The sequence below is a fragment of the Anomaloglossus baeobatrachus genome, chromosome 4, assembly GCF_048569485.1.
Source record: "Anomaloglossus baeobatrachus isolate aAnoBae1 chromosome 4, aAnoBae1.hap1, whole genome shotgun sequence".
In the NCBI taxonomy this organism is placed as follows: domain Eukaryota; kingdom Metazoa; phylum Chordata; class Amphibia; order Anura; family Aromobatidae; genus Anomaloglossus; species Anomaloglossus baeobatrachus.
Genome location: NC_134356.1, coordinates 385,910,897 through 385,937,459, shown reverse-complemented (window position 1 = coordinate 385,937,459; position 26,563 = coordinate 385,910,897). Strand labels below are relative to the sequence as shown.

Genomic DNA, 26,563 nt, shown 5'->3' with positions numbered 1-26,563 from the left:
GAAAAATACGGTAATACTCACCTAACGGTTAGTGAGGAGCAGACTGGTCACATGGGTTTCTCTGTTCTCCGGGTCTGTGCCTCCTTTTTCTGCCATCTTTGTCCTCCTTCTTCTGAAGCTAGTGTGGATGACGCGTTCTGTGTCATCTACACTAGCTGACATTGAGGTCCCGCGCATGTGCATTACAATACTTTGATCTGCCCTACTCAGGGCAGATCAAAGTGTGCCTGCGCAGGACCTCAATGTCGGCTTGTGTGTATCACATAGAACACATCATACACACTAGCTTCAGAAGGAGGACAAAGATGGCCGAAAGAGGAGGCATGGACCCGGAGAATGGAGACTCCCATCCGATCAGTCTGCTCTGCACCAACCGTTAGGTATTATAAACATCCGGTGACAGGTTCCCTTTAAGGGGTTAAAGGAGTTGTCTCACCATTGCTGTTCTGGATTATCCTGTTCCCTTGTCACCAGGCTTTTTGTGGTGCTCTTCTTAATAATTGACATTTCAGCCAGGGGGCATCATTGTACCTCTGACTCAAATTGTGCATCCCCAATTCTACAAGTAAAAGCAACTTTCCCTCCACATCGTTGGTGGAGCACAATAGCACTGATACTAGACAGATCCTGCCAGCTTGCTTACAAACCTTATAGAAAAGAGCTTGTAAGCACTGGGCTGTCTGCCTAGAAGACCAGCCACTGCTGTTAGACTAAAGTCGTGGCAAGTAAACTAGGCTACGAGCATTAAACAAAGGAAAAAATCCATTAATTCTTTAAATCAAAATGTACTTTTAATAACAAGTGAATTGAAAAGCTGTTTATTTAGCAAGCATTTTCCAATTTTAACCATTTGTGATGATTAAGTTAACTTGAAAAAAACCTTTAATTTTAAACATGAAATGTAAATATCATGGATTCTCGTTGCTAAGATTATCAATAATGATTGCATAAAGGTTTACCTACCCCCTGCATATTTCATAACCAGGGAAACTGCGAACATAAAAAAACAAACAAGCTTAGAACCATCTACAGATGTGGCAGAGGATCCATGCTCATTTCATCTGACAGGCTTAGAGATATGAAATATTACTAATGACATGTAGTAATGTGATCCAATTCGTGGTGCTCCTAATGTATCAGGAGAACCTCTACACATGGTGTGTGATGTGTTACATATGTGCTGGTTGCAGTAAGGTATTGTGCGAGTTTTCCCGGATGTCCTTGTGGTCTACTCTATGATGTATCTCGCAGTAATGCTCTCTTCACCTCCTAATCAGTAAAATACATCTCTTCATGGGTCGGGATGTTCCAGATAAGCTCCGGGTGAGTGTCCTGTTGCGTAGAATTTCCGACGGTTGGGGGCCCTGTGTTATAACAAAGTCATCATTGTCGAGAAAATACTGTGCCTTAAAGTCAACATTTTCTCATGGCTTAGGAAGATATGGATATGTTCAATAAAACCACAAACATACATTTATACAATGATTTCCCTCTTCTCACTTATTTCCATAGTGAAGGCTTAGCTATATTAAAATCTGTCTAGTGTGCCAATGCAATTAAATAGGCATTTTAAGGCAATTTTTTTTTAGTACTTAGCAAGAACAGAAACTGCATTGTTTTGCGTTGTTCCAGTTTATGTGGAGTCATAGAAATACCCACAATTTAATGTATACTCTACCGATGATGGAAAATACATGCCTATGCCTATGCCTGTTTTAGGTATATGTAAAATGAGTGAATCTGTCCATTCTGGGCCAAATTTTGGTTGGCAAATTGTCATGATTTAATGTGTTATTAAAGGCAACAATAGATGGCGTTTAGACATCATACCTAACCCCTATGTGTGCCACCCCCGCATCAGCAGCCTGCCGCTGCTTATCGGATCTGGATCCGCAGTGGCTCGAGGGGTCTCCGGACCCGGGAGTCGGGGTCGCATGGCCACTCAGAATTAAGGGGGCTATTTACAGGGGGGCTGTATGGACAGTTTGTGACGCCACCCATGGTGCGTGGTAAAGTGATGTACCACCGCTGCTATGGGGAGTACCCAGTGGCGATGGTGTGGGCAGCCAGATGTTTAACCCCTCCACGGGTAGGGGGATGCCCCGGGACTCGGTGATGGTGACAGGGAGGTGCCGTTGGGATGGTCGGGGATCACTCAGGTACTCACTCAGTCCAAATAACGCTGACAGTGACATCCGTGGTAAACCAAAGTTCTTGATACCGTTGCAGCAGGGAGGGAGCATGCCTGGATTTCGTGCCCATTGGTGGTGCTTGTTAGTCTGTGACCTTTACCTTGACACCTCGTTTTCTAGTTGGTCCCTTTAGCCTGAAACTAATCGGGTCCCGCTCACCAGTATGGCTAACTGGGTGAGCTAGCTCTCAGGGTTCAGGCTTGGGATTTTCTAGGCTATGTAGTGGGAAAGTCCTATTCCCCTCGTTGCGCTAGTACCCCGATTTTGGAGCAGGTGGACAACGGATCTTGAAGGCTCCATCCTCGTCGGGTAAATTGCCAGAACGCCTGAAGCTCCTTCCTGACTTAGGGGTCCACGTACCCCGTCATGCCCTGGCCCCTGCCCGGTAATGGCACAAGGCCGCCGGCTGTCCTTCTCTACAGTCCGTGCCCCTTGTGACGATCCCCTGCGACCAGGGTCCAGCTCCTACCAGGCCCAGACCAATATCTGCCACCTAGTAGTCTCAAAGATCGCAGCTCCTGACCTCTCCTCTCGAGAGTCACCGCTTAACTCACTGACTCCTGACACTCCTGACCTCCCCTTAACCAATCCCCCAAGTGGGCAACCCTATTCCCTTCAGGTTAGCCACTGGTGTGTCTGGTGGGTGTGGTGCAGAGAGTTCCTAGGATTTTGATTAGCTTGTTCTTAGCAACACCAAAGGTCAGGGACCAGTAACTAAGGAGGAGGTGGATACTGTGCAGGAGGGCAGATTGCACAATACCCTGTGACGACCTGATAGGCCAGGGCATCACATATGTACATTTCAACATCAGACAAGACCCAAAAATAAAACCTCATAAGTACAGACCTTAGATGCCAAAGTTCTTTGCATATTTCAATTATATCAGCCATCAGACTAGAAACTAATATCAAAATGGTCTTCTGGTAGGAAAAAGTTATCATCTATCCATGGAAAAGTGGATAATTACTGTTAGAATGGAGCAACAGTGCACATATTCATCCACAGCTCCATTTATGTTCTATGGGACTGCCGAAGTGCTCTACTTGGTATTCTCTGGGATTCCTATAGAAAATGAGTGAAGTGACGGTCAAGCATGGGCACTGCTGCTCTATTCTAATAGGAATAAAAGTGCACCACTTTGGTGATCAGTGAGGGTCCCAGTAATCAACCCCCACCAATCTAGGAGTCATCTTCTATTCTTCTTCTAAATTAATTCTTTAAATCAGACCCAAGACTAAACAATTCAGACATCAAAACAATTAACAAGACATTAAATTAAATCTGTCAGCAGGTTTTTGTTATGCAATCTGATAACAGCATGGTGTTGGGGCTAAGATCCTGATTCCAGGGATGTGTTACTTATTAGGCTCTGTGTTGGTATTTCATTGAAATAAGTGTTTTATTAGCAGGAGATTATCACTTCAAGACTAAATGTCATGTGCCACTTAGCTGCTTTGTGAAATCCCACCCAACCATTGATCAGCTTTCTATCTTTAGAGAAAGCTGTCAATTAGTGGTGTGCTTGTGGTTTATACATGGCTCAGCATTCAGATATCAGAACATCTGCCACAGAGATAATTGGAGTTTTATGAGAACTGCATTAGAACACAATGTTGTTTTGGTGTGGAATTGATGCATTTTTTTGCCAGGAGATGCAGATTTGGTGCAGGAATATGGTACAATAATTTCAGCACAAAAGCATTTTTTACGCCGTTTCGGTATGGTTTTCAAACTTGAAATTTGCAAGCTGCTGTTTTTAGGCTCGGGAGGGGCCCAATAACCATAGGTTTCCCCAGCCTAAGAATACTAGCCCCCAGCTGTCAGCTTTATCATGGCTGGGTATCAAAATTGGGGGAGACTGCACTCCATTTTTTTTTCAATTATTTGTTTAAATAATGGGGTCCCTCCTTTTTTAATATACTGCCAAGATAAGCACACGGCTGGGGACTGCAGCCTGTAGCCATATGCTTTATCTGTGCTGGGTATCACAATATTTATTTATTTTTAGACTACGATAGAGACGCAGACAGTGTGTGTAATTCCAAACCGTCAGACACGCTGTCACATGGGGTGGGGCACGGTCTGACTGCAAGCCATCACATACGTTTAGACTACCGGTGGGTGTAGGAAGCAATGCATATGCATGAGGGATGATGAGCGGCTGTGGAAGTAGTGTTACGGCCACACGGGAGACTTGGTAAGTATAACACGCCTGCTCTAATGCCCTCAGTCCTTTCTACCACCATATTAAAGTGCTTGATTTTTGGTCCCATAGACTTATATGGAGATCAGCGACTGGCCAGATATTCAGAATGAATTCCGATCCCGAACTGTTTGTTTTTTTTGTTTAAAAAAAATCCAAATGCATCCGCCGATTCCGGGTATCTGCGGTTTCGTCCATCACTACTGGTAACATATTCCTGAGACTAAATTCAGACCCCAGACATGAATATTCAGAATCAAGCTCCCTAAATATACTCCAACCCAAGACCATACCTCAGAATTTATCCAGACGAAACAATAAATTTATTTCAATCTCCAGAATACAAAAGAGAGTTGAGCACTAAAAAGGCAAGGCAGCAGAGTTATTTTACAATCTCTCAATTCATAACAGAAAATAAATGCAGTGTAAGGCTGCGTGGCCATTGTGGCACCCCTGAGTACATCAGGGTGCCACAGGGTGCTGCATCCTTACCCAGGGTGCAGGGCCTAACCCCCGTGGTTCCAGGTTCCTAAGAAACCGGTGTCACTACCAACAGCACCACAAATCCCAATCAACACCTCACATCATGACCTGTCAGGCACACCAGTGGGTGGTCTAGCTGGAAAAGAGCCACCCACCTAGGGGTCAGGCAGACTGGTGGGAGGGAAGTGAGTCAGTTGAGGAGTTGAGGAGTTGAAGAGGAGAGTAGTGAGAGCCCTCAAAGAGAGAGGGGGCGATCTCCATAAATTATTGCTACGAAAAGAAGCAAATATGATAATAAAATTTGGAGCGCAGGGAAACCTGGGCTTAAATGACCGTAACGACCTAGTGGTATTTTTATAAAGCCGGTTTTTATAAAACCGGTTTTTGTAAATTATTTTCGAGTGGTTGATCTATTCTAGATCATTTGATAAATGAGTTGATATGTCATCAAGAAGAATAATATGAATATAATGTGTTATGTGTCGATATGACATTGCTAAATGCCCGTGTACCTTTCAGTGGAATTTTTCCTTTTTTTGTATTTGTATGGAAATGTATGTAACACTGTTTGTATGACCATGTTTTAAATGGGATGTTTTGTCTGCATTCACGTAAATCACTGTCATGTGTTAATTCCTCTGTTTTTAACGTGCGGTGACGTGGCTTGGATGCACTCCCCTTGTTAAGGTGCATGCGGCCACTCCCCGACGTGGACCCGTAGAAGTCTGACTTACAGACGAAACGGCCGTCGTCCTTTGGAGGGACTCGCATCCAAGCCACCTCCCGCATTTTTATCTGCACCTATGGAGAAAATCGTCTGAATAAAAAGAATTTGTTTGGCATAGCAGCTGTATGCGGTCGATTTTTCATCTCTCTGTTGTTGGACCTCAAAGAGAGAGGAGCTGGGGAGAGTGAGCTCCCGGGGGGCTAGACCTTGGTTGGGTCGCAGATGGTGGTCCGGGACCAGAGGAGTCAGGGATCGGGGGCAGTGACATTGGAAAGGGTGCAACAAACATAGTTTAGGAGGATTGTTGGCACCAGCAAGCCCAAAAGAAACTGATCAGTACCTAGCACGACGGGGTACAGGACCCTAGGTCAGGAGCCGGTTCAACGTACTGACAATTGACCTGCTGAGAAAGGAGACCTTCAGGGACCTTTGCACAGAGCTCAGAGATTGGGGGCACAATGCGGGGGACAGGGTTTTCCAGCCAAAAGCAGCCTACTGAAGTCCCAAGTGCCAGCCCTCAAGAGCACAGCTACACTTTACCAAAGTGAGCGGTGTCCTTACAGCTTCAAGCCATGGGGCCACAAACAGACAACTAAATTGTGCATGGAGGTAGGCTCCGGACTATCAAGTGGCACTGGTGGGAGCAGACACCTGGACGTGCTCCTCGCAGTGACTGTGGCACACAGAGAACTTGGTTTACTTGCAGCGTGCGTGTCTAATTTATAATCCTCATCCAGCATCACGACTACCCACAGTGAGTACTCTGATCCCCTGCACCCTGCGCTCCCAAATAATCACCAACACCCCTGAGCCCGGGGCCATCCCTACCTGTGGAGGGACTAACATCAGGCTGCTTAACTCCATCTGCCCCGGTTCTCCTTACAGCAGCGGTGGTACTCCCCTTACTGTAACCCACGGGTGGCGTCACGAACCTATCCCCTGTAAATACCCCCTTTTCACGGAGCCAAGTGTCCTCCAAGCCGGTTCTGGGCACCTCGAGCCACCACGATCCCAGATCCGAGCAGCCTGACCAACACTGGGGCGGTACACCCATGGTCAGGGTTCACAGCGTTTTGAACGCAGTATGTTTTTGCCACGTTGTACAATACAAGTACAGTGGATAGATTTGTATAACGCGTATGCCCACTGTGCTTGTTTTTCCACAGCGTAAACTGACATGCGGTACAGCTTCCCAAGCTGCTGTGGAGCCGCGATTGTGCTTCACAGGGAGAACAAAGAGAAAGTCTGCAAAGGCCCCGACCCTTTTTGAGGGCACAGATAACTGCGGTATCCTGCGGACTGCACTCGCGGTCCTGCAGGAGAAGACATGCTGCACCCAGCATGCAGCATGTCGGGGTGGGCAAGTATCCTAAGAGTTGGAGGCAGCAAAGTCACTTTCTCTGTCAGTAATGGCAGTCATATAATATGAAGATGCTGGACACGTGTTGTTGTGCCACCTTTGATTTTACATAAAAATAAACCCCAAAAGAATGAACTTTGGCGTTATTCATCAGTACACGTGAGTGGGAACCAGTTATTAAAGTATGAGAGTTAACTTCTACTATTCAATATGATTTACACAGGTAACAGACTGAGCATTTAGGTTTCGTTGGGTGAACCATATTATATAAATCTGGAAACCTTTGAGATGATTATAATTAAATGCTCAAGCAGTTTATTTGTCTGTCACCCAGGGCTTAGAGCACTTGTAATGATACGTCTCTGTCTGGAATCAATTCTCAGGAGTATTTGACACAATGATTGCAGTTTTCTTCAGTATTTATCAGTGACATATCACAAAGTGCACTTTTTCCCTAGAGCTATCTATCTCTGACCCATTATTTTAACTGTGTAGCCCAGTCCTTGTCTGAGGTCCTTCCAGCATACTTCACTTACATCCTGCATTTTTCCAAGACACCTTGTTGTGCCCCATTTCCTTCTTACAGTTGGTGTACTTTTATTATATGTAGACATATTTTTGGCAGAAGCCAGCACATTTTAGATTGTAAACTCCTTTTACAAGAAAAAAAGCAATCTCCTGCTTCTAACCACATTCATTCTGTTTGTATAAAGTGGGTGAGTTTAAATCGAGGCGTAACAGACACCTATGTGGATTGTATCGTTACTGTGTCCTTTCCGTGATTATAAAATCAGTTGGCACAGCCCAGCTCTACAGTTTATTGTTGTTTTAATAAGTGCATGTGATAGCGCCACTGGCTAGGGAGTCGTAATATTAGCGCTGCCAAATATGTTCATTGTTTAAAATATGGGATTTCCATGCTGCCAGGTACATGCCACAGTTTGAGTGTTCTGCCCGGGATTTCATTTTCCACATCCAATGCTATACAGCCAGCTTCAATGTGTTGCTTTTAGAATTTGGTAATATTTTCTTAGTATTGAAGTTAATGACATGATTATTATTTTTATACAACCTTATTCTACAATGTATATAGTCTACAATCCCTGCCTGGAACTGGTCCGGTGTCTCATGTATAATGCTCGGCTTCCATCACCACCGCGGTTCTGTCAAAGAAAGTGAAATCTGGATGGGAAATAAATGTAGGTTTTTGTCTATTTATTATTCTTCAGTTCTGGGAATGATTACTATTACTACTCTGGGTCACAGTCACCTCACATAATGATAATATATTAATTGTCCAGAAATTTTGGGAAATAACATATTCTAAACATGTCATAGTAATTAGGCCAGCAAGGGCACAGGTCACAGTAGGTTCTATTATACAATCTATTAAATAAACCACCATTCAGAACTAGGTAACAAACAAATTGCACGGCTAATAAGAAGCAATTAGTGTGAGGGCCATGTTTACCTATGTGCGTTTGAAGGAAGAAAGTTAAATAACACGGTTTTATGAGAATGAATCACAAGGAAGTGGTATTTCACAGTAAAGTTCACCTATAATTCATTGTGAATGCTGTACCAAAATCCCAAAACAATCCACATCTCATGAATGGGAATGGAGTTTTCACAACCTATTTTACAGAGGGCATAGCATTCTACTTACTTCTATAAGTGCTGCTGAAAACAAGTCCTCTGTATGGGTTCATGGCAGTACAAAATGCCAATCTGTGATAATATATTATCAATAGCAATGGTAGCATATTACAGATTAAAGAGCAACGCCATAGAAAGAACATTTATTTCTGTTATTCGTTTCTCAGATCTAAATGATTTACAGAGGTGAGTTAATACCACTAACAAGTGTTTGTATAATACCTTAAAGGGAACCAATTAGGATTTTCGAATATAACCTAAAGCCAGTACTATACTGGCACTATCAGGCTGATTCTATACATACCTGTAGTGGTCAGCTCGGATATTTAGGTTTTGATATCCAAGAAAGTAAAGTTTATAAAATCATCAGCTTCTTGAGTGATAACAGCTGAGGATCAGATAATAGCTGGGGGGGGGGTGTTCATAGTTTTTCCCTTCCCCTCTTAGAATTAGCATAAGTATTATACAATCGATTTAATTTTTTACTTGCAGGACATATGCTGAGGTCAAACCCATGTGACCAGAAGGGGCGGAGCCTCAGCCAATAAAGCTTATACCAGGAAGCAAGATTTTTCTTTTGGTTGAAGCCCCACCCCCCAAAAAAAGCAGAACCCCCTTCCCAGGGGACTGATACTTACCTGGATGTCTGCGTCGCTCCAAGGTCCTCCTGCGATCTTTGGTGGGCGCTTTCAGTAGGTATGCTCCATGCAGCCGTACCCTGCTTCTGGCCGACACTCACACACATCAGATCGCACATACATAATCATACACACATACACACACACATCAGATCGCACACACACTCATGCCATCTGTCAATACCGATTGCGTCTGGCAGGAGAACCTGGGACGCAGTGCAGTGGAGCATGAGGACTTGCAGTAAAATGCATAGAAGACCTGCGGTGGAATGCATCGATGCATTCCACCTCAGGTCTCCATGCATTCCACCTCAGGACCTTGTGTTCCACTGCACTGTGTCCCATCTTCCCCTTCCGACTGAAAGCAATCAGTATCACTGGATGTGGTGAGTGTGTTTGCGATCTGATGTGTGATTGTGTGTGCGATCTGATGTGTGATTGTGTGTGAGATCCGATGTGTGTATGCGTGATCTGATGTGTGTGGGTGTGCGATCTGAAGTGCATGGGTGTGTGATCTGATGTGTGTGGGTGTGTGATCTTATGTGTGCACGATCTGATGTGTGTGGGTGTGCGTTCCACCACAGGCCCTTGATGTGTTCCACTGCAGGTCCTCCTGCCCAGTGTCTGGTGAGTATGATTGCATGGTCTTCTGTCTTCTCTCTTTTGGGGGTGTCTGCTTTCTATAATGAAGTGTCCTACAGTATTCTTTAACTTTTTTAGCTGAATGGATGCTTCATTATTGAATCGCAACTAGGGCTTATTTTTGGTGTAGGACTTATATTTAAGCCTTACACCAAAAATGCTGAAAATTGCTGCTAGGGTTTCTTTTCAGGGTAGGGCTTATTTTTGGGGAAAAAGGATATCTACTGCAGGATATTTGATAATTGGTTTTATCCTAGGTTTTGTCTGGTAATGGTCGTAGTGTGAATGTGCCCCTGCACATTACACTTTTACCAACAGGTGTGCCAGTTCATTTTTCAGTTTTACTACTTATGGCTGATGTAAATGACTAAGGTGTGTCCTGCTGTGGATCCTGGTAATTGTTGGGAGGTGAGATGACTTAGGGGCCCTTTGCACACTACGACATCGCAGGTGCGATGTTGGTCGGGTCAAATCGAAAGTGACGCACTTCCGGTGTCGCTCTCAACATCGTAGTGTGTAAAGCATTTTTGATACGATTAAGGAGCACAAAAGTGTCGTAATCGTATCATCGGTGTAGCATCGGTCATTTCCATGAATTGGGAAAGACCAATGTTACGATGTTGTTCCTCGTTCCTGCGGCAGCACACATCGCTGTGTGTGAAGCCGCAGGAGCGAGGAACATCTCCAACCTGCGTCCTGGCCGGCTATGCGGAAGGAAGGAGGTGGGCAGGATGTTTACGTCCCGCTCATCTCCGCCCCTCCGCTACTATTGGCTGCCTGCCGTGTGACGTCGCTATGACGCCGCACGACCCGCTCCCTTAGGAAGGAGGTGGTTCGCTGGCCAGAGTGACGTCGCAGGGCAGGTGAGTGCATGTGAAGCTGCCGTAGCGATAATGTTCGCTACGGCAGCTATCACCATGATATCGCAGCTGCGACGGGGGCTGGGACTATCGCACTCGGCATCGCAGCATCGGCTTGCGATGTCGTAGTGTGCAAAGGGCCCCCTAGTTTGGTGTTTTTTTAATTTATAAAGCCAAGGATAAAGTTTTAATTTTGCTCTGATGAACCCCTATAATTGAGATAACCCTCTGTGACAAGTTATGACCATATTTAGCGTCATACTATTCCTATACTGTATGTAAGCCCTATCCTTGCACCTTCAAAGCCAATTCTTTAACCTGATAAATATCTTGAGACTCCTTCTTTTTAAGAAGAATTTAATCTGCAATCTGCTGCCTTCTTAAAATGTCAACTATCTAAACCAAGAATCAAAAGTTTACGTTTCTTTCTCTCTCCTTTTCCTTTTTACCTAAGCGCAAATGAAGAATAATGCTTCTTGCCAAGATTTGTTCAGTTCTGGCTATAGAAGCTTTAACATCTGTGAAAATAGAGATAATTTGTCATCAAGGTAGACATGATGTCATGACGCAGTGACGATGATGAAGGCAATGAGCACTGTTCAAAGACCATCATGGATTCAGAATGTGCTCAGTGCATTGTCACATCTGTTTGCTATAGAAATTTATTATTTCAGTTCCTACCGCTATAAAAGAAAACAATGGCCCCAGTCTATGGTCACAGAGTTTTCATGATATATTTGGATGAAACCATATTGTATACAATTCACACATGTGCTCAGCAGTTATCTGATACATTATATGTCCTATATATCTGTATATGTGTGACCAGAGTCTCCTAGTTCTCCCTGAATACTGCACTCAGACCTTTGTTCTCCTTATCAGCCCTCTTTTCCAACTTTATCTGTTTAACCACACATGAAAATTGTCTTATCTGTCCTGAAATGTGCAGGCTTGTGCAATACTGTAACCATATCAATTGTCACGGATATTGTATAGTTATACCATCCTTGCTTTAGGGTACCTTCACACTTAGCGATGCAGCAGCGATCCGACCAGCGATCTGACCTGGTCAGGATCGCTGCTGCATCGCTACATGGTCGCTGGTGAGCTGTCAAACAGGCAGATCTCACCAGCGACCAGTGAACAGCCCCCAGCCAGCAGCGACGTGCAAGCGACGCTGCGCTTGCACGGAGCCGCCGTCTGGAAGCTGCGGAGACTGGTAACTAAGGTAAACATCGGGTATGGTTACCCGATGTTTACATTAGTTACCAGTGTGAGCAGGGAGCAGGGAGCCGCGCACACTGAGCGCTGGCTCCTTGCTCTCCTAGCTACAGTACACATCGGGTTAATTAACCCGATGTGTAATGCAGCTACATGTGCAGAGAGCAGGGAGCCGCGCACACTGCTTAGCGCTGGCTCCTTGCTCTCCTAGCTGCTGTACACATCGGGTTAATTAACCCGATGTGTACAGCAGCTACATGTGCAGAGAGCCGGAGCCGGCAGCACAGGCAGCGTGAGAGCTGCAGAGGCTGGTAACTAAGGTAAATATCGGGTAACCACCTTGGTTACCCGATGTTTATCTTGGATACAGCTTACCTCAGCTGTCAGACGCCGGCTCCTGCTCCCTGCTCGCTTCATTTGTCGCTCTCTTGCTGTCACACACAGCGATCTGTGTGTCACAGCAGGAGAGCGGCTTTGAAGAAAACGAACCAGGGCTGTGTGTAACGAGCAGCGATCTCGCAGCAGGGGCCAGATCGCTGCTCAGTGTCACACACAGCGAGATCGCTAATGAGGTCACTGCTGCGTCACAAAAAGCGTGACTCAGCAGCGATCTCGGCAGTGAGCTCGCTGTGTGTGAAGCACCCCTTAGGAACAAATTTGGCAGTGCCTTAGTGGTACTATATACTTGAATAGCACCTTTAAAAACCTATTGCCGCTTTAATTCAAGAAAGTATTTCAAGGAATAAAATTAGATGAAGTCTGAAGTGATAATGAATAGTTTGGAAAATAAGCTTCAAATTCCAAACAAGTTTATCTTTGTATTGGCTAGGAGATACTACATTTCTCCCTTTCACCCTGTTTTAAGCATCAAGGACACAATACAGCTATTGAACGTCAAAGGCTTGTCTGATGTAAAAGAATAATATTGTTTTAAATGGATATGTAAATGTACAAAAATATAACGTCCATTATTTTTGTATAGTTTACTATGTTATGGGTATCACAGCTACTATAGCAAATCAGATTAAATTATCATATACTAGAGATGAGCAAATCGCTTGTACAACCCTGGTCCTGTTCTTTTGGGCCTCGGACAGGAGCTGTACAATTTTTCTGACCTTCCAGGTTTCTTGGCTTGGGGTGGCATCTTCTGTGTGTCATGTGCTGCACAGGTGACAACTAATACCTGGAATTGCTGCATCGATTAGATGTGACAGTCCCGACACTTTACCGGCTCTTCCAGTTGCCCTGGTGCAGTGGCAATGAGGGAGTTAATGTCAGCCCAGAGCAGCCACTAAGTCCTAGATTAATCATGGCAGGCATCTATGAGACACTCCCCATCATTAATCTATAATTCAAAGTAAACAATAATAATAATATTTAGTCATTTATACAGCGCTGTTAATTCCACAGCACTTTACATACAATGGCAACACTGTCCCCATTGGGGCTCACAATCTAGGTTCCTTATGAGTATGTTTTTGGAGTGTGCCAGGAAACCGGAGTACTCGGAGGAAACCCACGCAAACATGGGGAGAACATACAAACTCCTTGCAGATGGTGTCCTTGGTGGGATTTGAACCCAGGACCCCAGCGGTGAAAAACTGCAGCGCTAACCACTAAATAAACACAAACACCCAAAAATTCCTTAATTTGAAATAAAAAACAAAAATCACCCTCTTTCACCACTTTATTAACCTCCCATACAGCCATCCAGGTCCGACGTAATCCACACGAGGTCCCTTGATGGTCCTGGCTCTGCTACATCCAAACGTAGAGGGATCGAAAACATGTCCAATCTCTCCAGGATCCAGGAGACACTGACAAGAAGGACCCGGCTGGCAGCAGTGACGTTACTCAGTTCATCAGAGGTCATACCGGGTTCCCATGGCATGACCTCTGGTGATCTGAAGCACTCTGTCTTAAAGTCTGGGGAGTGCGGGACAGCCCGCAGCTCCATGCCGGCACTGCCACTGTTAAAGTGCAGGGCCATGTCCCACACTCCCCGGGTGGCGTTGTCAGTGTTGAAGGGCTGATAGGGAGCGGGACATGGCCCACACTTTAAAAGTGGCGGTGCCATCATGGAGGTGCAGGCTGCCATTTGTTCCCCGGACAGTATTGTCAGTGTTGAAGGGCTAGCTGGGAGCGAGACATGACCCCGCACTTTAACACTGGCAGTGTCATCCGGGGAGTGTGGGGCAACCTGCACCTCCATTCCGGCACTGCACTGTTTAAGCACAGCCCCGCATTTTAACAGTGGCAGTGACGGCATGGAAGTGCGAGCTACCCTGCACTCCCCGGGTGGCATTGTCAGTGTTGAAGGGAGCGGGACACGACCCCGCACTTCAACAGTGGCAGTGCCAGCATGGAGGCTGCCCTACACTACTTGGATGGCATTGTCAGTGTTTAAGTGATGGAAACCAATCACAGTCAGGGGAAGCAGTGAATATGTATGAGCTTAATGAGTGGGTGCAGTGAATATGTATGAGCCTAATGAGCAGGTAGGGAAGAAGAATGCAAGGCAGTGGGAGCAGTGTGACAGACACGCCGTGCCGCTGATCGGTGAGTATGAAGCACTTGGAGAAAGATGCTGGCAATGCAATGTGCGCAAAATGGCGGAGAAAGGGCTTTTATAGACCCTATGATGATGCGCTGCCAGCCAATCACAGTAATGCCACAACCAAGATGGATGCAGCATTACTGTGATTGGTTAAGAAGTCCAGCATGTTTAGTGCCTGCAAATCAGGCACCAAACCTGCTAGGCGGCACTTCTGAATATAGCAAGGCAAATACACCATTGCTCACTATATAACGAATACCCAGAATATCTCACTATTTTGCAAATCACTAGTGGCAACACAGCAGTGCAATAAATCGTAATATGAGCTCAGGTCCTAGAGGGTCAGGAAATGCAAATGGCTCCTGTACACGGCAAGAGAGCACATCTCTACTATAGACCAAGAACACTAATCATAAACATCAGTTATACCAAAAGGGTGTAGAAACATGTTAATTTCCCTGTGTGAATACAGCAGTAGTCAGAACTTGCAACCACTGCTTCACTCAGTGTCTATACCAGCAATGCTTGGACATGCTTACTACAGCTCTGTGAACATAAGGAACTTTGGCATTCCCATTCTCAGGATACTTGTTCTCAGCAGCCTGACCCCCTCATGATCATATATTTATCATCTGTTTTGTAGATAAGTGATAAATGTTTCTTATGGGACAATCCTTTAAGGTATGTGTACACCACTTTTTTTCAAGCAGGTGCAACACGGAACGTTCATGAAAAAGTGCTGGAAGCGTACTAGGAGGAATAAACACATGCAGTGCAATGGTGTCCATGTATTTTATCTTTTTGAGCAGTTTTTAATTTCTTCAAGAGAAGTGGCTTAACCATTTCTTAAAGGGTACCTGTCACCACTTTTTCAGCCTATAAGGTGCGGCAACCACCACCGGGCTCTTAGATACAGCATTCTAACATTCTGTATATAAGAGCCCAGGCCACTGTGTAGAACATAAAAAACACTTTAGAATATTCACTTAACAGTTGCGCTGCGGTGGAGTTGGGCCATATGGGTGTCTCCATTGTCTGGTGCCAGCGCTGCCTCTTTTGGCCATCTTTGTCTTCCTCCTTCTGTAGTCGGGGTGCATGACGCGGCTACGTCATTCACACTCTCTGGCATTGAGGTCCTGGGCTCTTATATACAACATGTTAGAATGCTGCACCACCAGATGTGGTGGTCGCAGCTTATAGGCTGAACAAGTGGTGACAGGTTCCCTTTAAGTAGCTCCCAATTGGATGCCAAAGAAGATGCTATAGGAAAAACAGTGTCTAAAAGACATTATGTGCACATACCCTTATAGTTTATAGGTTATCCCCTTCAAGGGGTCCAACTGCCAAGACACTTGGCGATCCTGAGAACAGGGAACTGAATGGAGATGAGATGGAGCATGCATTCTTACAGTACTGCATACGATACTGTAGCAGAGTAGAGCGGTCAGCTATTTCTGACAGTCCCATAGACAATAAATGAAGCAGAAATTTGCATTCTCAAACTCCAATCTTAAGAACTAGATTTTCAGGATTACTGAATGTCCAGATATGAAGTAAACATGAATTGTTGAAATATTATGCTAATGAGCTGGTATTATTACTGTTATTTACATGAGTCTTTCTTTTACAGTTCATGTGGATTACAAACAAAGATGTAGCTAGCCCAATTATATTATTTTTCTGTTTGCCTTTAGAAGAATATATATATATATGGTATATATTCAGAATATGAAAAAAAACAAGGCAGCACTCCAAAAGTAACAAAACATGTGGACTTTATTAGCCCATGCCCATTTTTTGGTTACTTTTGGAGTGCTGCCTTCTTTTTTCTCTTTAATTTGTTTGCCTTGGACAAAGCTGGCATGGAGGGATTTGCACCCACTATATCTTATTTGTTTTGTGGTATTCCAATGTCTTATGTTATATATGTCTCTCTCTCTCTCTCTCTCTCTCTGTATATATATATATATATATATATATATATATATATATATATATATATACATATATATATATATATATTTATATATATATACACAGTAAAGACCAAAAGTTTGGACACACCTTTTCATTCAAAGAGTTTTCTATATTTTCATGACTCTGAAAATTGGAGGTTCACATTGAAGGCATCAAAACTATGAATTAACACATGTGGAATGAAATACGTAACAAAAGGTGTGAAACAACTGAAAATATGTCTTATATTCTAGGTTCTTCAAAGTAGCTACCTTTTGCTTTGATTACTGCTTTGCACACTCTTGGCATTATCTTGATGAGTTTCAAGAGGTAGTCACCGGAAATAGTTTTCACTTCACAGGTGTGCCCTGTCAGGTTTAATAAGTGGGATTTCTTGCCTTATAAATGGGGTTGGGACCATCAGTTGTGTTGTGCAGAAGTCTGGTGGATACACAGCTCATAGTCCTGTTGAATAGACTGTTAGAATTTGTATTATGGCAAGAAAAAAGCAGCTAAGTAAAGAAAAATGAGTGGCCATCATTATTTTAAGAGATGAAGGTCAGTCAGTCCGAAAAATTGGGAAAACTTTGAAAGTGTCCCCAAGTGCATTGGCAAAAACCATCAAACACTACAAAGAAACTGTCTCACATGAGGACCGCCCCAGGAAAGGAAGACTAAGAGTCACCTCTGCTGCGGAGGATAAGTTTGTCTGAGTCACCAGCCTCAGAAATTGCAGGTTAACAGCATTTCAGATTGGAGACCAGGTCAATGCCACACAGAGTTCTAGCAGCAGACACATCTCTAGAAAAACTCTTAAGAGAAGACTTTATGCAGCAGGCCTTCATGGTAAAATAGCTGCTAGGAAACCACTGCTAAGGACAGGCAACAAGCAGAGGAGACTTGTTTGGGCTAAATAACACAAGGAATGGACATTAGACCAGTGGAAATCTGTGCTTTGGTCTGATGAGTCCAAATGTAAGATCTTTGGATCCAACCACCGTGTCTTTGTGCAATGCAGAAAAGGTGAACGGATGGACTCTACATGCCTGGTTCCCACCGTGAAGCATGGAGGAGGAGATGTGATGGTGTGGGGGTGCTCCTCTGGTGACACTGTTGGTGATTTATTCAAAATTGAAGGCATACTGAACCAGCATGGCTACCACAGCATTTTGCAGCGGCATGCTATTCCATTCGGTTTGCGTTTTGTTGGACCATCATTTATTTTTCAACAGGACAATGACCCCAAACACACCTTCAGGCTGTGTAAGGGCTATTTGACTAAGAAGGAGAGTGATGAGGTGCTACGCCAGATGACCTGGCCTCCACAGTCACCAGACCTGAATCCAATTGAGATGGTTTAGGGTGAGCTGGACCGCAGAGTGAAGGCAAAAGGGCCAGCAAGTGCTAAGCATCTCTGGGAACTCCTTCAAGACTGTTGGAAGACCATTTCCGGTGACTACCTCTTGAAGCTCATCAAGAGAATGCCAAGAGTGTGCAAAGCAGTAATCAAAGCAAAAGGTGGCTACTTTGAAGAACCTAAAATATCACACATATTTTCAGTGGTTTCACACTTTTTTGTTAAGCATTTCATTCCACATGTATTAATTTATAGTTTTGATGCCTTCAATGTGAATCTACAATTTTCAGAGTCATGAAAATAAAGAAAACTCTTTGAATGAGAAGGTGTGTCCAAACGTTTGGTCTGTACTGTATATGTGCAAAAAGATAAGGGCAGCACTTAAACTAAAAACTGCAAATAAGTGAGGACTTTTAATGGCCCATTGGCAATGTGTTTGTTCTACTGAACCTTTTTTTAACCAAAAAATTGCCATGGGGCTCTTAAAGGTCCTCACTTGTTTGCAAGTTTAAGGAGATGTTGCCTTTACTTTTTTGTTTTTTATCTATTGCAATATCCCATTTCTCAGCCATAAATACTGTTCCAATATTTTCTACCTTTATGGCTCTATATAAATATATATATATATACGTATACATAGATATATAGTTTTTATTTATTTTCTTTCTCAAATTTCAGAAATTTGATTATTCTGCTATAATTTTGTCTTCTTTCTAGAATGATATTGGAGGCCAGCGCAGTTTGATAAATAAATGGACAACATTTCTGAAGGCACGCTTGGTATGCTCCATACCGGGTCCAGATGGGGGAGATACATTCTTCGATGAACTGCGTAAGTTGATTGGGATATCACTTATCCCTTATTTTTTGAGACAAAAATAAAACATCAGTTTGATATTCAGCTATGACGGATAGGAGAATACGTCAGGAAAGTTTCTCTTAAGTTCACCTTCCAGATATACATAGCTGTCACATGAACAGTCACAGATAGTAAATCTGGCTTCATTTATAACATTCATTTCAGATTCTTAGATCACAAAGTATGATAAATGAGGATGAATGTGTCCACCTGTCTGATTCTGCCTCTCTGTACACTTTGTGTATTATATGATTTGTACAGTTTTATATCTCACAACATGTCTTATCTAGATAACTACTTTTGATGAAAATATAATTGACAGTTGTATTATTGACCTTAGAAAAACAGATCTCTACATAAGTGCTGTACATTCCCATCCAGGTCACTTCCTGTTGTGAAATATTTTATCATGATTTAGTTCAGAGATGAGTGATAGTAGGAATCTGCAGAAAATTTTACAGCATATGGGTAACAATTTGAAAAATTGGATTTTTAGTTGAAAATAATCAATTTTATATTGTCATTTTTATGTTTAGTGTTACTCTTTGTGTACCTAAAGTATAGCCATAGTATTGTAAAAAAGTTTTTAAAATGTTTAAATTCCTCACCGTTATAAATTAATTTTTTTTTAATATATTTACAGAGGCTAAAAACTGAATTATCCACTGTGAATTTGTTTCAGATATATCCAGCTTAGGAAATATTCTACAAACATAACAATAAACAGCGTAAATTTCTTCTGGAATTTTTCTACAATAAGTCAGTTTAGATTAAATATATTAGCCTGGAGATCAGGGAATTGATTAGCCTGGATAATGCTTTTGCAGTCTCTTAGATTTTCCATATTTAGGTGTAATAGACATGGTTCCCATTCACTGACTAAAAAAAAACAAAACAAATCTAAAGCCCCAATCCACCAAAAGTGTTTTCATCAGAATTCCTAGTGAGTTGATACACACGGCACTTCTGGAGTGGTGCACAAGGAGGGTCCAAAACCGTCTCAAGTAGATGAAGAAACTTGGCACTCAAGATCAATGTGAATAGTGTTTTTTATTGTGAAGAACTTGTACGACCAGCACAAGTTCAGATGTTTCGGTCAAAAGACATTCATAAGTGTGCGTGCAGAGGGTCCTCAGAAAGTATAGTAGCATGGCGAGCGGTGTAGCTAAGTATGACACGGTGTCCACCACTGTCTATGTGGCACTGCCACTATTCACATTGATCTTGAGAACCAAGTTTCTACATCTTCATCAGAATTCTGTCATAAAACACTTGGATAAGTCACAAAAAGTTTGCGACTTTTTGCGTTTCTACTAACAAAACTTTGGTGGGACAGGGGCATGACACCATAACATGTCTAATTCATGGTGAGCTTTGGTGCACCTTAATCCAGAAATCTTATTTCACTCCTTGGCACACATGAAGGCACAACAGTTGTCAGATGCGACTGATTCATTAGGAGGAGTGAGCCTCTTAATGAATTAGGAGCGTCTGACTCCAACACACCCCTAATCAAGTCTGGCTTGTTCATGCCTATCAGGTCTTTGGTAAATCAACTCTTAACTTTACAGTAATTAAATGTCATTCATGTACAACTAGAAAAAAAAAGTAATTTTGTAGATTCCCAGTGACGTGATGAATTCAGGAACCTACAGTTCCTAATCATACACATAGTCTTTGTATTTCTTTGTATAACCTGGTATATCTCTGGTATACACCCCAAAAAATGTGTACAGTTCTTAGAAATACATTACTTCAGAGGTAAGCGGGCTTTACATGCGACGATATTTCTAGCAATTGCTAGCGATATCGTACGCAAAAGCACCCGCCCCCGTCGTGCATGCGATATCGTGTTATCGCTGCCGCAGCGAACATTATCACTACGGCAGTGTCACACGCACTTACCTGGTCGGCGGCGTTGCTGTGACTGACGATCAAGGGGGAGGTGCATTCGGCGTCACGGCGACGTCACCGTGACGTCACTAAGTGGCTGGCCAATCACAGCGGAGGGACGGAGATAAGCGAGACGAACATCTCGCCCACCTCCTTCCTTCCTCATTGCGGGCAGGACGCAGGTAAGGTGAGGTTCCTCGCTCCTGCGGTGTCACACAGAGCGATGTGTGTTGCCGCAGGAACGAGGAACAACATCTAAGAAACAACCATCAACAATTTTTGGTTTTAGGACGATCTCTCTATGGTGAATAATTTTCACCACTTTGGAGGACGTTTAAGGTCGCTGGTAAGTTTACACGCTGCAATACCGTTAATGACGCCGGATGTGCGTCACTAACGATGTAACATCGACGATAAAACATTAACGATATCGTAGCGTGTAAAGCCCCCTGTAGTCTCTTAGTGTAGGTGTGTATGTATATATATATATATATATATATATATATATATATATACATATACATTTATGTATATATAATATATACATATATATACTGTATAATTTTATGTAAAAATGTGCATTGGAACAATATAATAACAGTGTAACTGTCAAGTTATATAGTTTTTTGATTGTTTCGACAAAAGACCAGACAACTTCAACTAGAATAGGCAGATACTTAACAAAGAAGTGAAAATCTATTTTAAACATATTTGGCCACATTTTTAATGACACAAAAATTGTAAAATTTTTCCTTTTTTCCACCGACCTTGTAAATCAGGTCCCAACAGATTTAGTATACTTTATGCGTGAAAGTGGAATAAATTATAGAGAAAGTGGTGGTTGGGATAGATTTCAGTTTGTGACACATGGGTCGCCCAAGATGTCATAATTTCGTGCATTTTACTCAATTTTACATTTTATTAAGACCAAAGTACAAATGTCACTCTTGGATAAATGTCCCCGATAACTTTTATGTGCAACTTAATGTATTTACATCTTTATTCACTATGAAAGGAAATATTGCCAATGGTTAGTTTATTCTTTTAGAAGCTACTTAAGTAAAATAAGACCAATTATTTTCTACTCATACACAGAAATCCATTCTAAAATGTCTCTATCCTATTTCTTATTCTATATTGTTAGTAACTTCAGTGTTTTTACTTCTTATCCTTTATAGAAGATGTGTTTTTACTTCCAACCAAGGATGATCGGAACCCAGTTGTGTATGGGATCTTCACCACCACAAGGTATTGCTTCTGTTCTGCATTCTCCTCCAGTGAATTTGTTCAGATGGAAGCACTTTCACAGTTTATTATGATTTCATTAGCGAAACATCAAATCACCAAGGACAGGAATGAGTAATATAAACATACGTCTGATTACATGAAAATATGCATAAAATCTTCTACTAGTGTCCACCTGTTTAATTCTGGCATGAACCTAGCATCTCCTCATCGGAGCAATGGATCATGATCATTGACATAGCAGACTAATTATTCTGTATGCTCCGTTTGGGGAGGTTTTTGTAACATTCCAAGTCTGTTGATTTTAGATTGACCTTGATCTTGTGATACTCAAGAGGAAGTCAAAAGAGGTCAGACTCATGTCAGAGAGGATGGCTATATTTCTAATTTGTATTAATTCAAATAAATTTAATTCTTCAATATCTGAAATGATAAATCTGCTTAATTTAAAACATTTTAACTTTACCATAGTATCCATTTGAAATTTGCTTTTCATAAGGGAGATAGGGAAATAATGTGAAGTTTTTAAATTTTCCAATTTTTTGACCCCGTCACGACATTCGCTGTACATGTATGGCACAAGTCGGACGCGGGTGTATTGAGCGAGCTCACCCCATACTCGGCAGGTAAAGGATGTGTGTTACAGCCAGGACCTGCTGCTAACAATTGCAAGTGGAGTGGAGTTCCACTAGTGATTGTTAACCAGTTAAATTCCACCATCAAACTGTCAGCAGGATTTAATACGTGACGGCATGGGCGTGTGCCGGCATGGGCGACCCCCGATCACGCCCATCGGCGTGATCGGGGGTCGCTGATAAGTTTCTATGACAGCATGATATCTACTGAAGAGCTCCATGCTTGTCATAGCAGCCCTCCTTTGAAACCTCCTGTAGTCGGACTTCAAAGATGACAGTGTTTTCCACTATTTAAAGCAATGCTATGGCATTTGCTGGATATAGCACAAGCGATCAGAAAAAAGAAAAGTGAAAAGAAGTTAAAAAACGTCTTTAAATATATGAAAAAAAAGTTCAAATCACCCTCCTTTTTCCCCATTAAAAATAAAGATAATAAAAAATACACATTCAGAAAAAAGTCCAATCTATCAAAATATAAAAAGCATTTAACACAATCTTTAAACATTGTCAGCAAAAAAAAAAAATTCAAGAATGACAAAATTACGTTTTTAGGTCACTGCAATATCACAAAAAAATGTTGTATACTATAACAAGCGACCAAACATCATATCTACCCAAAAACATCATCTCGCCCCTCAAAAAATAAGTCATCAACCGCAAAATGAAAACATTATGTATCTTGGAAAATGGCATTACAGTTCCCTCCCTCCCCCTCCCCCTTATTTTTTTGCAAACTTCTGATTTTTTCCCCCCAACTAAATTAGTAAAAAAACTGGACATGTATGGCACAAGTCGGATGCGGGCGTATTCAGCATAATCATACTAATGAGGAGAATTATATTGTGAAGTCATTTTTGCCACAAAATATACACCATAAAAACAATTCCTCAGAAAACATCAGAATTCAATTTCTTTCACAATTTGGGAATTTAGAATGTTTTCCACATTTTACATCACACTATGTGGTAACATAAATGGTGCCATTCTAAAATACCATATTTTTTGTTTTATAAGAAGCATCGGATTGTAAGACACAAACCAAACTTAGAGGAGGAAAATAGGTAAAAAGGCTTTTTTATGTTAATATGACGGCCCATCTTATAATCCTAGTGCCTCTTTATCCTAATGCTCACCAGAGGGGGGGCGGCAGTGGTGGAGAAACTCAGGAAGGTCACAGGGTCGGCGATGCTGCAGGCTCAGAGGAGGGGGTGTTGCAGCTCAGGGGGGTTGGTGATACTGCAGGCTCAGGGGTGCCATTGATCTGCCGGTGGGCTGCAGGGGTGACACTGCAGTGGAGTGACTCAGGAGGGTCACAGAATGGAGACTCACTGGACGGGGTGTCTCGGCGGCTGGTGCCATTGATCTAACTGAGTGCTCCATTGAATCACCCGCAGTTAACTAGATGGACTTCAACAAAATGGCAGCGGAGGCGGCTCGTGCGCAGATAGGACCCCACCACCATTTTCTTGAAGTCCATTGCATCAACTGCGGGTGATTCAATGGAGTCCGCAGTCAGCTCAATGCACCCGCCGCCGAGAGAACCCATCCTGTGACCCTCCTGAGTCATGCCACTGCAATGACACCCCCGCAGCCCGCCGGCAGATCAATGGCATGCGCTGCAACACCCCCGAGCCTGTCCTGTGACCCTGCCTTCTACGACCCCGCTCTACCACCGCAGCCCCGGAAAGCCATATCTATTTTGTAAGATGTACCCCCATTATACTCCCAGTTTTGGGGAAAAAAGTGCGTCTTACAATCCGGAAAATAGAGTACATCTTGTCCCACAATAAAACAAGCCCTCATATTTCTATGTGGACAGAAAAATAAAAAAAATGATGGCTCTGGAAAGAAGGGGAGGAAGAAATGAAAATGAAAAAAAATGGAAATTGGGCCCGTCTCAAAAGGGTTAAATAAATTCATGATAATTTCTCTGTAGAATACATCTTGAATTAGGATTATATGCACTCCATTCAAATCATGGAATACTTAAATATAAAAATTACATCCAGACTACCAAAGTAGTCCGAAGATAGCTGTAGTTAATGGTAATAACTGCTTCTTATTTTTTCACCTGACCTTTCAATAGTAGGAATCATTATAGCTTTAACATATGGACAATTAAGTTTATGTGATGTACTAGCCATAAGCTCTGGGATGATGTCACACAGAACCTTTCATAGTAAACGTATATTAGGTATAAGTTGAGTAATTAAGGTATGCCACCAAAATCACAGAAAATGTTTCTTCCATGTGTACCATTGTTGAACTTGAAGGAGCCCCTCATTGAGTGATCTCATTATTTCTTCATGTTGTTTTAATATGATGGATAGCAGAGCTGTCAGCATTTACAGATTTTATCTCCAATTTATCTCCAGATTTATATTTATGCCAAAATAATTTTATGGGTTTTTTTTTAACTGCGAGCAATGAAAATAAATGATTAGTGCTGGAATAATCATACTGAGATTGAGTAGTTTCTAAAGTCAAAATAGTGGTTACAGTATTTTACAGTAATTGTGATGATCTTTATTGTTCATCTTAACACCTGGAAATTATTTTCTATTTCTTTTAGCTCTATATTTAAAGCATCTGCTGTATGTGTCTATAGCATGGCAGACATAAGGGGAGTATTCAATGGTCCTTATGCTCATAAAGAAAGTCCAGATCATAAGTGGGTCCAATATGATGGAAGAATCCCTTACCCACGCCCTGGAACAGTATGTATCTCTTTTTTTATTGTCTATTTAAAGGGAATCTGTCAGCAGACTTTTACTATTTAAGCTGAAGCCAGCATGCTGTAGGGGTTAAAAAACTAAAATCAACTATGCCTCTCTTATTAGGCTCCCTTTTGTTGTTTACTTAAACTAAAGGCTTTATCACTTTGTGATTATCCTTGCAAGATCTAGCTGGCATGTGCATGACAGTCTGGCATGCCCCCTCTTGTGATTGACACCTTACTGTCAATGAAGAATCTCTATGAGAACCTGGTGTGGGGAGGAGAGCTCTCTGTGCTCAGCTATATGACTAAATCTAAAAATTCTGATTGTGTCAGAACAGCTACATTCAGTAATCAAAGTGATACATTGTTGAACTCAGGATCTTTTTACCTACATTATGCTACTTCCAGATGAGGTGGCAAAAACCTGCTGACAGATTCCCTTTAATACTCCTTCCTTTCTGTATTATGTAAAAGAAAAAAGGGACAGGGACATAGGCGAGCTGCTGTGTGAGAGCCGTTGATCCAAATTTAGAGGGCATATTACGGGGACGCACATTTGTTAACACAGTTGGGCAACCCTGCACAAGCCTGGTAAAGAGCATGTGTCTAATGGATTAGACGTGGTCATAGAGGCTCCTCAAGAATTGCGGTGAAGTCTCACTGGCGTGATTGTATCCGTAGGTAAAGATGTGTAGATATGTCCCCTGCAGCTCCGACTGTCACCCTCTCACACTGATGTGGAGGAAGATTACACAGATAAAAATAAAAATTAATTGACAGTCTTACTGGGAACTGCAAACTGCATAGACAAGAGGAGGTAGATGTAATAATTCAATTTATTCACACAACGCATTTCTTGGACGTCTTGTCGCCTTCATCAGATGAACCTGATGAAGGGGACAAGTTGTCTTAGAAATGCGTTGTGCCAATAAACTGTTTGAATTATTACATCTGCCTCCTCTTGCCTTTGTGGTCTGCAGCGCCCACCAATTAATTTCTCTTTGTATCCTTTCTGTATTTGTCAAACTTAGTGGCAATACTGAATGCGACTTTTGCTTTCAACCCCTTTTACCCTTCCTCTCACTAAGAAAATCCTCTAATCTGTGTCATACACTTTGCATCTATTTTTCCAAATTGAATTAAGTTATATTAATTACATTTTACTGCTAACTGACTTACTACTTCATTTTTTATGACAGATGTAACCTGTGTTGCAATACATCTTTGGGAGACTCGTTTTACGATACTTTATAGTCCTGACTAATCTCTCTCCGGTAGTCGTTCCCGCTAATAACATGCTTCAGCTTGTGTGATGGAATCTCTAAAGCAATGTTTGTGTTTTATTTGAAAACAGTG

At 42.4% G+C, this 26,563-nt stretch overlaps 1 protein-coding gene across 1 annotated transcript in view; it reads left to right on the top strand.

Annotated features, from left to right (window-relative positions):
• The window catches only part of SEMA3D (semaphorin 3D), a 301,084-nt gene that overhangs the window by 227,504 nt on the left and 47,017 nt on the right, over positions 1–26,563 (top strand). Inside the window, exons 10-13 of the mRNA XM_075343494.1 lie at positions 18,574–18,688; positions 21,787–21,856; positions 25,061–25,205; positions 25,413–25,554. Coding sequence (XP_075199609.1) covers positions 18,574–18,688; positions 21,787–21,856; positions 25,061–25,205; positions 25,413–25,554 — 472 coding nt within the window. The remainder of the gene's footprint in view (positions 1–18,573; positions 18,689–21,786; positions 21,857–25,060; positions 25,206–25,412; positions 25,555–26,563) is intronic.